The sequence below is a fragment of the Acomys minous genome (assembly GCF_964271855.1).
Source record: "Acomys minous genome assembly, chromosome: 2".
In the NCBI taxonomy this organism is placed as follows: domain Eukaryota; kingdom Metazoa; phylum Chordata; class Mammalia; order Rodentia; family Muridae; genus Acomys; species Acomys minous.
In genome coordinates this window covers 93,632,719-93,647,091 of record NC_140484.1, presented here as the reverse complement: position 1 = coordinate 93,647,091, position 14,373 = coordinate 93,632,719, and the positions used below count along the sequence as shown (strand labels likewise).

Sequence of the window (14,373 nt, the reverse complement as noted above, 5' to 3'; positions counted from 1 at the left end):
GAGCTCATAAAAATTTCAAGACCCAGAAAGTGCTATGCCATGATCTTATGTGCAGCATGCAAGCTGTAAGCAATTCTCTAAGAGGAAAGCTCAGTGGAGCTTTCTCTACGTTGGGCAGGGAGTACTGGCTGTTGTGAATCCGTATCCTTGGACTTTTTGAAGGACATGTCTGCCTGAGTCGCAAATTCTTCTATGAATAATTCCTCCTCTACAGTCATGTAAGCAACATAGATATGATCATAGATTTCACAAGTTGCATTTGAACAGAATCATTTCTTTGCCCCATCCTTGTCCTGTCTAAAGGGGGTAAATTGGAGTAGACTTCCCCCAGGAAACATCATGAACCCATCGCCAGAGAACACTGAAATTATTCACATTAACAACAGCCTGGTTATTACGCTGATCCCCTCCCTCCCTACTGATTTTCCTGCTGCTACTTAGGAAATAACCAAAATTTGTGTCTTAGTCAGTGTTCTGTTCCTGTGAAGAGACACCATGACCATGGCAACCCTAATAAAGGAAAGCAGGTAACTGTAACCCCTTGCAAAATCAGAATAAAAAAAGCAGATCATATAATGGTACAGAGTGCATATTACCATTTGAGAAGGGAGTATAGTGAGCCCATACTGGACCAAAGTAAGACTTAAAGAAAACGCCTGAGAAAAATCCAAACTCTGCATCTCCATATCTGAGGTCAAAATGCGCTTTAGGTCTCCAACTCCTTTCAGTTTCATAGACTGCAACACACTTTTCACTTGTAGACGGATTCCACACTGTTAGCAGCTTTCCTTGGCAGGTGTTTCATGACTCTGCCATAGCCATCATCTTGGGGGTATCCGACACAATCCAGGCTTCACTTTCACAGCTTTACACAATAGCCTCTCTGAGCCTCCCTTCAAGGACCTCCCTGACACTCACCTCGACTTAGTAGCTCCTGTTAGTCATGGAGGGAGATTTTACAACCAGTGTCTTGTATTTTTTACTATAAAGTCAGAACCATGTGACTGGGGCTGCCGGGTTCTTCTGCTTGCTGGGGCTGGGACATGGCCCTGCTGTTCAAATATATTTTAATTGGCTTCCTGCTTTCTGTGATTTTTTTCTTCACCGTTTAAGCTTTGTGTAATCCCCTTTGTCTTTTCTATAATTCCTTTTAACAAGTTAGGTGCTTAGATGGGTAGGGTCTTGCCCGGAAGTCACTATTCGCAGTACTCCATTTAGCATCAGGCTTTTCTTTAAACTTTTTATCTCTTGAGCACGGGATTTAGTTCCATAACAATTCCTGGTGCTCACGTTTCTCCTTCAGTTGTACATTTTGTGTTTTTCCTTGCTCAGCTTGCTCTTTTTCATCATAGATCTGTATAAGAATGACCACTAATAGCCACATGACACAGTCAGTACCAGACTGATGTCTCCTCTACTGATGGCATTAACCCAAAATTCTTCAATTTAGCCTCAAAAAGATCTTTAGGACAAGGGGAGAAGCCAAAACATCACAAAGATGGTCTGTATACCACCTAGTAATATTCTTCTCCTCTGAAACAACCTTGAGACTACCATTGTCACCATTGCTCTCTGTACCATCGTCTTCCATGATCCCACTAATATGGCCCATCAAATCTCTCCTCAAAACGCTCAGCTTCTTTCCTAATCAAAAGCCCCAAAGATAGATGTTTTAAGTTGATAGAGATGAGATATAATAGATATTGATTCAGAATTATGAGCATATAAAGGGGGAGAAAGTCCCCCTCAATCACAGTCATAGGGGAGGGGAGTAAGGGGAAAATGGAAGGGAGGAAGGAATGGGAGGACACAAGGGATGGGATAACCATTGAGATGTAATAAGAATAAATCAATAAAATAAAATTAAAAAAAAAAAAAGAATTTTAGTCTCACCAAGATAGAAAAGATGTTTTCTTCAGGGCTGCCAAATACAAATATCCAAAACGCTATGAATGTAACATTTATGTTATTCCTGATTGTTGCATAGTTCTTCTTGCTGTATGCAGTTTATTTTATTTATGTGTAATAATATAAATGTATATGTAAAAAAATAAATATAATAAAAATAAAACAAAACAGAACAAAGTCCCCAAGACCACATTTCACCAACAAGAAGCATGGTCAGGCCTGTTCTCCGGTACCAACTGGGATTTCAAGATCCCAAGCTGGGCCCATTTTCTTGCTTTCTTTTTCTGCTGCCTATGGATCTAGACATAATTTCAGCCACTTCTTCAGTACCAGAACCATATCTTCCTTCATGTTGCCATACTCCCTGGGCAGAGGACAGGGGACTAAATCTCTGCAACTGTAAGCAATCCCTAATTAAATGCTTTTTTAAAAAACAGCAATAGGATACTGGCTAAGACAATTTGTGTAACAATAGAAATGCATTCTGTGGTCATAGATAGATAGATAGATAGATAGATAGATAGATAGATAGATAGACTCTACTTTCCTAGTCCTAAGGCCATGCCTTTTTCCCCTTCCAAGTACTGATAGCCAAGTGCACTACCTTGAAAAAGGAGCATAGAGTTTATATTTTTAAACAGTTATTTAAAAACATTTCCAATGTTGTGTTCCAAATGTATAGATTTATTTTAAAAAGTCAGAACCATAAATATGTGTCAAATGACGAAGCTATAAAAATAGCTTGCTTGATGACATTGATAACTGTAGACAGTTCCCTTTTATCGGACATGTACTAAGAACAGGGCACGTAAGGTTGACAGCCATTTTATAAAAGTATAAAGAAACAAAAGCACTTCTTGAGTATTCAGAGAATCTCTGGGTAAATTCAAATATCATTTAAAGTAATCCAGGCAACTAGGCAACTGTTTGTTATACCCATGGTCATTCATTTCAGTGCAATTCACACTGAGTTATATCAGCCAAGTTATATATTCTTGTTTCTACAAACAAAATGTCTAAAGATTATTCAATTTTTACAGTGAGATTTAAGAAATCATCAGGATTTTAAAATCCAACTCTGTTACATTTCTTAGTAAAATTCATAGAATAAAATGACTAAGTCACTGATGTTGGCAAAATTCTCTCCTGGACTTGGAGATGTAGTTTAGTAATACGCAATGTATCTGACTTGTGGAGAATTTGAATTCCATTTCTAGAACCCCAGTGGGTGGCTCACAATGACCTGTAACTCCAGCTCCAGGCTCTCTCTCTCTCTCTCTCTCTCTCTCTCTCTCTCTCTCACACACACACACACACACACACACACACACACACACAAATGTTTAATGTGGTCCAGAAAATGCATGAAGGATATAATGCATGAAGGATATACTGCTGAAAAATTAGTCTTCACTTTTGTAGTTTTAAAAAACAATTAGCTTCTATTGTTAATACAAATGTACTATTCACTTAAGATATATTAATAGGTAAATTTTATGCAGTGTGTCCATCTCACTGAAAAGTATAGAACGAGAATGACCATGTAGATCCAATGGCTACATAATCCAATCCAGAAACACTAATTACTGTAGAGAGTCAAACAGAGAGGTGCAAAGCATTCTGTTATGCATGAACTTTATGAGGCTACAAGTTGTCTTAGATTAAGGCTTCATTATTATTTATGTATAATACAAATTATTGCTTATGATATTGAAATAATGATCTATTTGGGACACTGAGTTTCACTCTCGGTGTCCTGAGTATTAGTTGTATATTTGTAATCTTGTAGCATTTTTCTCTATCATTTCACATACAGAGTTCACTTCTCTGTCCTTCCGTCATGTAAGAAGCACTCCTACCTTGTTTGGTGTTCTGGAATGGAATTTCTCATAAGATCCCCTTTGTTAAGGCTCTAATAATTTGTGACCTTTTAACTCTCCTGTATTTAGTCTTGTGTTTGAGTAAAGACTAACTGAGGTTCCACTAAGAGGGTAAAACCATGACAAGCTGAGACACAAGAGCTACCTTCATGGTCTCATTAGCAATGATGACACTGCTTCCAGGATGCACAGTATGGAAACCTGGAAGATCAGAATGAAAACAGCTCTTCATTTCTTTCAAGACACAGGTGGAGGTGATTGTCTAGTATTATGTCAGAAGATGTTCCCTGCCACTGTTGATGTAGATCACAAATATATGAAAGAAGCATACAACAGGAAGAGTACAGACTGCTAACATATTTAGAATGAGGAGGAATTCTAGATAAGGAAGCAATGGTAACAAAGACACGGTGCTTCAGTATACTTTGCTTGACCTGGGATCAAAAATTATTAAACTATAATTTTCCCTCTGTGTTCAGGAGTTTATCATGGAAAAGAGTTTGAAAGTTAGGAGGAAAAACAAGAGAGTCAGGAGGTAACAGAAGTGTCAATATTTTTCTAGATATATTTTCTTTTTATAACTCTGGTATCTTCTATAACGAACCCTCCTTTCCCAAGGGAAATCTATTTGTTTTCAGTGAAGGAATCCTACACAAGCTAAGGGCATAAATGTGAATAAGGCATGACTAACTAAATTATCCATTTTCTTGGCTATACCAATTGCTGCAGGAATGTTGGTAATTTAGAATCTTGGAGATTTCTGTTAGAACAAGCCAAGAAAGTTCTCTTCATCCCCTGTTTCTATGGTGGAGGGATGTGAACTGGATGGCTGGGACTTTGGTTTGTAGAGAAACACATGAGGATATGGATGATGTCTGTGAATATAGGCTAGAGGCCAAATATTTCACAATATTCACAATATTTGCGAAAGCACAGCTGAATGAAGAGTTAATTGCCTCAAAAAAATCTAATAATCATGATGATTGCTAAGAGCTTAACAAGTTCCAAATGTCTCATATGTGTTGTTTTCACATGTTCTAAAGTACCAACAATTCAAACTGTATGAAAGGTAAAGTAACTTTAACAAACGACACAAAACCAAGAATTCATGTTTACTTCTCCATGAAGAATCATAGGCAGAAGCCTCCATCAGATAAGGAAAAAAAATCATGCAGATCTGCCTGGGAACACAGATGCACTCCCAACTTGAGAGATTCTAAGATTCTACAAATGCGAGTATCTTACCATCATTTTCAGTAATGACTTACATGGTGACATTAGTTGCTCACAATATGAAATAAAAGTGTGTCTGCGACAGACTGGTAGACTGCCCTGAGAGAGAGAGTGAACAACCTCGTCTTATTTCTGGCATGTCAAAATATCTAATGGAAAGCTCTTTCCTGTGGCTGTCTGTGATAGAGGCAGTTTTCAGATTTATTTTTGTGTGTATTACACTTTGGCCATTGCAATCACATTGCCTTTACTGAAGAGCCTCTTACATCGGATGCTTCCAATCTTGATTCAGAGAGTAAAAACGCATTCTTCTCTACTTTGCTTGCTTGAAATTGCACCCACCAACAACAAACCACCAAAATTAACCACTTTTTTTTTCACACAAATAAATAACTAGTTTTACCTACAAGAAATAAAGCATTATTCTTTTGGCATTCCTTATTTTATTCCAAAGATACCCAGATTTACACTCAATAATATTTCTGATTCTTACTTACTAAAATCTGCTAAACTTCCTATTATCAAGCCACCAAAATACCCAAAGAAGTGGAATGGTTTAAAGAAATGGGTATTCACACCCACGGAATGGTTTAAAGATTACCAATCGTGTATTCACACCCACTAGGAAACTCAGAATGTGAACTAATTTAGAACTAAGATTTTTGTACATGTAATTATAACAAAACAATGTCATAACCGAGTAGAGTGGGTACTGCATCTAAGGAATTGATTTTATACACAGAGGAGATGGTATGTAAAGAGTAGAGTCCTGTTAGGACACAAGCAGGACCTGGATTGGCATTACCCCAAGTTGAAGAACGCCATAGAAAGCCAAGAGACCACAAATGCTAGGAGGAAATAAGGAAGAATTATTTCCCAAAATTTCAGGCAGGCATGAACTACACTGATTTTTGTTTCTGACACGTTGCCTTCAGATCTCTGAGGCAGTTCTGCCGTGTTAAGTTGCTTGGTCATTGGTACTTTCCCCATTAGCTCTAGGGATTTATTTGGATGACTCACAGTATGCTTTCAATGCTAGGTGCAAATTATGCATAATAACAGACTGATCAAAAGCCATCCCAATGAAGAGAGGGTGTGGGGAGGGGAACGGAGGGTAGGGAAGGACATCTCTGAGATGAGCTGGAGACCTGGACAGAGTAGGCTCCTGGGACTCTAGCTGAAGTTTCCAGCTGGCGGGAGGATGTGGAAACTGAAATGGCCACCTCCAAGCTAGATAAGACTTCCAGTGGTGGGAGGGGGACACCAACGCCCACACAAAACCTGCGATCCAAAATTTACCCTGTATACAGGATGTGCAGGGATAAAGACGAAGCAGAGAGTGAGGGAATGTCCAACCAATGACTGGCCCAACCTGAGACCCACTCTATAGAAGAAAACCTACCCCTGCTACTGTTAATGATACCCTGCTATGCTTGCGGATGGGAGCCTAGCATAACTGTCCTCTGAGAAGGTCCACCCAGCAAGGGATCAAAACATATGCTGAGACCCACAGCCCAACATTTGGCAGAGCTAGGAGAATCTTTGGGAGGAGTGGGGTCTGGATAGAAGGTTCTGGTGGGGGATAAGAACTCTTCAAGAAGACCAAAAGTGTCAACTAACCTGGACCCACAGGGGCTTACAGAGAGTGAAGCACCAACATGCATCGACTGGACTTAGGCCGTGACACATATGTAACGGATGGGCAGCTTGGCCTTCATGTGAGTCCTCTACCAAGTGGAGCAAGAGTCATTCATATCTGACATGGACCTTGTTGCCGGCTTTTGGATCACTTTCCCCCCCCCTGGGATGCCTTGTCTGACCTCAGCGGAAGATGATGTGTTTAGTCTTGATGTAAGTTGATGTGCCAAGGTGACTTTGTAAGTGGGGGGGGGGGGAGGGCTCCCACTTTCTGAGAAGAAGGGGAGGCAGAGAAGGGGGAAATGTGGAAAGGTGGGGCTGGGAGGAAAGGAGGGAGGGCGGCTGTGACCAAGATGTAGAATGAATAAATTTAATTAAAAAAAAAAAAGCCAACCCAAGAGATGCAAGTCACCAGGAATAAAGTTAGAATGTTGTGAGGAAATATTATTAAAATATCCCAAGCACGTCTTGGATTCAGGTTATATGTGAGGCAGAACTTACAACCTTTTCGTGTACCTGCAGTATGGGAATCCATTAGGAATAGTGACCTGAAGCACCTCATCACATTATGAAATAGCTATCCCCGCCACAGCAATGTGTTCACTGAGGCAAGGAAAGGGAATGGTTACCTTAGGGAGATTTACAGCCAAGTATATAGAGTTGAACTGAAATGGGCTTTTGCTTAATTTATTAGAGTTTACTCTACAACAGGGTTCACTGGCATTTAGTTCTGTTGTTGGTTGCTGAATTCATAGACTCCTTTTAACACACTTAAACCTGCTTGTTTAAGAAGTAAATATCCACATGTATCATTTCTTGACATTTTAGGACAGTTAAACACATGACGATGATGATCTTTAACAGGGACTTCTCTGCATGTAGAGAATGACGAGTTAAAAGTCAGCTTTAGTATTCAAACCTACAGGTACTTTCCGATTATCTTAAAATGTTAAACAATCAATGAAATGAAATCTTTTCTATTTCCTAAGCTCATTACAGCTGTGAGGTGGTTACTCTTAGCATATTTTTTTCTTCTCTATTAGTACGTAACTGAAGCTCAACTCAGAACTAAAATTCTACAAACTTCTGGTAAATCCCTATGTGAATTTTTTTCTGTGTTTTCTTTGATTAATGTACAAATTTTCTGTAACTTGAAAATTACCTCATTCTGTAAGTCACGGATCATTTTGCTTTTCCTTTCCACTTCAGTCTTCAAAAAATTAATCTGAAAACAAATAAAATATTATGGATACACATTCTCATTATATGACCATGTTTTTATTTCATATAATTCTGAAGTATACTAAAATTATTATGGTTTTAATATAAATATTGAAAAAGAAAGGATTAAAGTTTTCATTAACCAAAACCTTCATTTCCTTAATCTTTGTTCAATTTGTTCATTATATATTATCATGAAAAGTATTCCTTGCATGAAAAGTTTGTGTAAGTTTTTGAAAACATAATTTTTATATTAGTGACATTTATTCATGTTTGCTTTACTTAATGCCAATTAATCTACATTAGTTTTTAAATTAATTATGGAACTAATCAATTTTGGGTTACTGATAATGAAAAATTAATCAAGGTGATGAAGATTACTGTAACTGATATAACGCCAAGTACAGTGGATTAAATAATTTGGGCTAACTTTCAGCTTTACCATATACATCCATCCTTTCATGACAGCTTCTGTTATCATACTTCTGAGGTAGTGTGTATGAGAAATCCACAACACAGTAAATAATTATCCCCAGGTTTGACTCCAAAATATAGTGCCACTCATTATCTTTGCTATGGTGTTTCAGCTAAGGCTTCCAGAAAGAGCCAGCGGCTCTGAATATCAGGCAGATGGAAGATGTTTTTGACCGCCATTTTGGATGTGGTAAGTTGAATGTGCTCACATAATTAGCAAGAAGAGGAGAGTAGGCTTCAGAGAGATGCAATGAAGCCAGTATATGTAGACACCTGAGTCATATAGACAGAGGGCTATAAGAATGATTCCAGGTGGAGTCTCTGATATTTTCAAGAGCTGCAATGGCTGTAATACCTAATAGAGGCTTCATGGCACCTGAGTCTTGATCTTTGCTTTCCATAAAGGGCTGCTGGAACCTTACATTACCTGTAAGTGCCCTGTCCTTAAGAGAATCCATGAATAGAGCTCCATTTGTTACTGAAAACTCAAGCCAAATCATTTGATAGTGATGGCATATATAGAGTAGGAAATGCTTAAGAACTACCATGTCTATTGTTTTGGTCATTAATTCTCAAGGTAAATTTGGACTATAGGAATGCTTGTGTCCATGAAACACCATTAATCACATTCACTGTAGAAAATTCAAGATCATTGTAAAACAAAAATTACCTGAAAGGGCATGATGCTACCTAAAAGTCTATAGATTTGTGGAACTAGGACATGCCTACTGAGGGACAGATTTCACAACTAGTTCTACCTAGTGTTTTGTTGGTAAGAAAAGCTTTAAATCATGAAATTGCAATCATAGTTTCATATATAATCTTCACTGATGCCAAACCCTCCTATGTTGATACTATTCACTGTTTTCCATAGCTAAAATTCATATTTATTAGGAATATACTGAAATAGATCCTGCCTATAATTCTTTAAATACTCTTTAAATACAGACATAAAGTCTTGAGAATATGAAACACAAATATATTCAGAATACTTAAAATATTAACATTTTGAGATCACTGGCTTAGAATCCCAGCAGTATTTAACTTCCCTGCAGAAATAAGCATTCCAGTATTTACTTCAATAATGGTTTTCAGGCTCAAAAATACCAAGGATTTGCTGTGAGCAAATCATGGAAGAACCGTGCTTCTTTGTTTGATGAGGATAACAGCTATGAGGCAAGGTTTGCTTTAGATTTATGTCTCACCCAGGACAAGTTAAGCCATAAAAGTTAACAGGAGTCATGAAATGCATCCAAACACCATTAATATCTTTAATTATCATGGTCATACCTGCTAGTTTGTTATCCCTGTTGTCAGCTAGCCTTTGGCTGTGCAAACCCAAAGCTGAATGATTTCCCAATGCAACATGCATACAGAGATTAAAAAGTAAATCTTTATGTCTTCATGAAAAGAGTTTTGGAGCATGATTTTATAAAGGTGTATCTACTGTTCAAATAGTACAAATTTTCAGAAACATTTTCTTTCACATTATGTAATTTAATAAATAAATTTGTTATTGAGTTTCACAGAATTTTATGTTGGACCAGGATAAAAACAAGAACAAGAACAAGAACAAGAACAAACAACAAGAACAACAACAAAACTTCACTTACTGTATAACATTTTTTGGAATAGAAATGTACATTTTTTCATTAGAATAAAAAGGCAACAATTAAATATTCAATCAAAGTAACCATAAAAATATATTTATTCTTTAAATATCAAGTGGATAGCCCAGGGGAAACACCTACAAGCCTGTCTCTGAGGGAGTTTCCAGAGACATTTTGTTGAGAAGAGATGACCCAGTCTGAATGTGAGATGTTCCACTCTATGAGCTGAATAAATAAAGAAAAAAAAAACACAAATGACTGAGAAGTATTTAAAGAACACTAAGTTCCTTAGTCATCAGGGAAATGCAAATCAAAATTACTTTTAGATTTTACCTTACAACAGTCAGAATGGCCAAGATCAATAAAACAAATGACAGCTAATGATGGCAAGGATTTGGAATCAGGGATACACAATGCTGGCGAGAGTGCAAACTGCACAGTCATTATGGACATCAGTGTAGAGGTTCCTCAGGAAGACCAGAATCAACCTACCTCAAAGACAAGACATACCACTCTTGGGAATATATCCAAAGGACTCTAGATCCTACTACAGAGACACTTGCTCAACCCCGCTTACTGCTGCTCTATTCATAAGAGTTAGAAATTGGAAATGGCGTAGATATTTATCAATGGAAGAATGGGTAAAGAAAACGTAGTATTTTTATACGGTAGACTATAACTTAGCTGTTAAAAAATAAAATCATGAAATTCTCAGGTAAATGGATGGAGTTGGAAAACAAATCATCCCAAGTGAGGCAACCCAGATCCCAAATGACAATGATATGTATTCACTTATATGTGGATGTTAGCTCTGAAGTCTTCTATAAGCAGGCTACAGTTCATATAACCACAAAGGTTAGGTATAGAGTTAAAAATTGGTGTGTTTGGGGGTTGGGTAAACATAGGATGGGCATTTAGAATAGATTTGTGTGTGTGTGTGTGTGTGTGTGCGTGTGCGTGTGCGTGTGCGTGTGCGTGTGTGTGTTGGTGTTCCTGGAATAGAAAGATGAAACAGGAAGGAAGAGAGGGGAGGTGAGTGAGGTGTGGACTATGAGGAGAGACAGAGAAACCTCAGGACCATTTGAAAGGTCATATGGAAACTTAACACAGCAGAAGCTTCCTAAAATATATATGAAGGTGATCTAAACAGAATCACCAAATAACGCAGGAGGTGGCACTTTAACTGAATGTCTCTCATCACTAAACGAAACCTCCAGTTTCAGGAGTTCTTGGTCAAAAGGGGCTTCATAAGAAATCTCAAACAACCAAGGCTGTTGCCAAGGCCGCTGGTTGTCCTCCACAAACTGATGGCTCGGCCTCTTGCTGAAGACAGCACACACAAATCATTAAACGTGGAGAAGTTGTGCTGGTGCCTACATAAAGCTTGCATCCCTACTGACATAGTTCAGGCTACCGGAAGTCACTCTGCGTGCTACCAAAGAAGGAAAAATACCAGCCACAAACCCTTAGAACTACAATGATGACCTGCCTCCCTACAAGACTTGCTAGGGAAATTGTGGCACAAAGCCTTCAGAACTAACCAACCACTACCCGATTGGATTTAAAGCTCAGTTCATGAGATGGAACCTATGCCCAATACTGCTCAGGTGGACAAGAACCTAAGACTAGATAGGCCAAGGGACCTTAAGGGGAAATAAAATTCGACTCTTCTGCTAAAGGGACATAGCAATAAGATGATTCCTAGTAGCATTCTGCTGTACTCAGACCATGTCTTCCTCAGTCATCATCAGAGAAGCTTCTCTCTGCAGTAGATGCAAACAAATACAGAGACCCACTTCTGGACAAGGTATAGAGAGTGAGAGACCATCCCTAAATGGGATGTATTCATTAGTTACCCCTCATCCCCACCCAATTAGGGGTTCAGGGAAACTTGTGGAGGAGACAGAAAGATTGTAAGAAACAGAAGGGTTGGAGAAGACCAAGGAAGTGCCTCCTAATGACGAAAGGACCGATGCAAATGTGAACTCAGAGACGATAGCGGCATCCACAGGGCCTGCACAGGACAGATGGGGTCCCAGTGCTGGGAGGGAAAGTGGACATAAACCCACATGCTTAATCCATAAGCTATCTCCAGTTGATAACCAATCACAATGGAGTCTTAGAGTATACAAACCACTTTTTTTTTTAGAGGTAAAAGCAAACACATTTATTCCAGCAAGAGGAAGCCCCTTAAAACCCCCACCCAGGGTCCCACTGGCTCTAGGATACAAGCTGCTGCTGTCGCTCCTCCTCATTGGTTTATGTCTCCTCACCAGCTATTATCAGTAGAAGAATGGATAATGGATTACAAACCACTCTTAAGGCCAGGGCTTAGATAGTGGAGCAAAAATGAACTCGACGGCATTTCCCGAGGTTCTTTGTCTCAGAATGTTTCATTTTTAACCTTACAGGTTCTTTGTGTATATTTTACTCTTTTAGGTTTTGTGTTTTTATGAGATTTCTGCATGGGCATATGTGTGTGTCTCTACATCTATATGTTTATTGAGCTTTAGCTGTGGTACTCGTTCTTTTGGTTGTTTATTTTATCTTATCTAATTTTATTTTTATCACTTTTTTTTGGATGCTTTTTTATATCCTAATGAGAGAAAGAGGGGGTGTAGGTTTAGGAGGGTGAGAACCTGGGAGGGATCTACGTGGAGTTGGGGAGGGAACACCACAGTCAGGATTTACTGTATTAATTAATCTATTTTCTTTTTTTAATTCTTTTTTTGAATTAATTTATTCTTGTTACATCTCAATGGTTATCCCATCCCTTATATCCTCCCATTCTTCCCTCCTTCTCATTTTCCCCTTATTCCCCTCCCCTGTGACTGTTCCTGAGGGGGATTTCCTCCCCCTGTATATGCTCATAGGGTATCAAGTCTCTTCTTGGTAACCTGCTGTCCTTCCTCTGAGTGCCACCAGGTCTCCCCCTCCAGGGGACATGGTCAAAGGTGAGGCACCAGAGTATGTGAGAAAGTCACATCCCACTCTCCACTCAACTGTGGAGAATGTTCTGACCATTGGGTAGATCTGGGTAGGGGTTTAAAGTTTTACCGCCTGTATTGTCCTTGGCTGGTGCCTTAGTTTGAGCAGGACCCCTGGGCCCAAATCTGCCTATCATAATGTTCTACTTGTAGGTTTCTAGAACCCTCTGGATCCTTCTACTTTGCTATTCTCCCATGCTTCTCTCATCTAGAGTCCAAATAGGATGTCCTCCCCTCTGTCCCAGTTTCCTTGTAAGTGAAGGCTTTCGTGGGACATGCCCCTTGGGCTAATATGCAGATATAAGTGAGTATATACCATTTGATTCTTTCTGCTTCTGGCTTAACTCACTCATTATGATCATTTCTAGCTCAATCCATTTATCCACAAATTTCAGGAATTCCTTGTTTTTAATAGCTGAGTAGTATTCCATAGTGTATATGTACCACAGTTTCTTTATCCATTCTTCCACTGAGGGACACTTAAGCTGTTTCCATGATCTGGCTATTATGAATAAGGCTGCTATGAACATGGTTGAGCAAATTTTCTTGTTGTGTGCTGGAGCATCTTCTGGGTATATTCCAAGGAGTGGAATATCTGGGTCTTGAGGAAGCCCCATTCCCATTTTTCTGAGATAGCACCAGATAGATTTCCAAAGTGGCTGTACTAGTTTGCATTCCCACCAGCAATGAAGGAGTGTTCCTCTCTCCCCACATCCTCGCCAGCATGTGGTGTTACTTGAATTTTTGATCTTATGAAGATAAAAAAGAAACCAATCCGAGAAGCTGAGAACCAGCAATAATCTCCCCGTGCTTCCTGAGTGGGGATACAATGTGACCTGGTTCGCCATGATCCTATTACCAAATCTGTTACCTCTAAGTGCAATAGTGGAATAATTCCATCAACTGCTAAATGAAGCATCCTTCTTTCCTTAAAGTGGCTTTATCAGACAGGTTGAAATGTCAATGAGAATAGTAACTAGTATATATTCCCAGTATCCGGATTGCTGGATCATATATATTATTTGTGTAGCCCTGGCTGTCCTGGACTCACTTTGTAGACCAGGCTGGCCTCAAACTCACAGTGATCTGCCTGACTCTGCCTTCCAAGTGTTGGGATTAAAGGCATGCGCCACCATGCCCAGCACTATTTTTTATAAGGAACCTCCACAAGGTTTAGCATATGTATGAACTGATGTACATTTCCAGCAAAAATACACAGATATCTTTGTGATATGAACAAACACATTTCTATTGTCTTTATTCTACTCCATATATATATTCCTGTACATTTGTAGCTATTATAAAGCATTACTAAATTGGCACACATGTTAGCTAATTCATTTCAGGACACGAGAATACTACTCACATTTAAATGTGAGTTTTGTGCCATTAGAAGGGCTTTTTGGTAAAGATTTTTTTTGG

At 38.9% G+C, this 14,373-nt stretch overlaps 1 protein-coding gene across 2 annotated transcripts in view; it reads right to left on the bottom strand.

Annotated features, from left to right (window-relative positions):
- Positions 1 to 14,373, bottom strand: part of LUZP2 (leucine zipper protein 2) — a 362,411-nt gene that overhangs the window by 156,266 nt on the left and 191,772 nt on the right. Inside the window, exon 5 of one of the 2 annotated variants that reach the window (XM_084771424.1) lies at positions 7,822 to 7,884. The exons of the other annotated variant lie outside the window; for it this stretch is intronic. Within the exon in view, the coding sequence (XP_084627550.1) occupies positions 7,822 to 7,884 (63 nt within the window). The remainder of the gene's footprint in view (positions 1 to 7,821; positions 7,885 to 14,373) is intronic. 2 annotated transcript variants of the gene reach the window in all.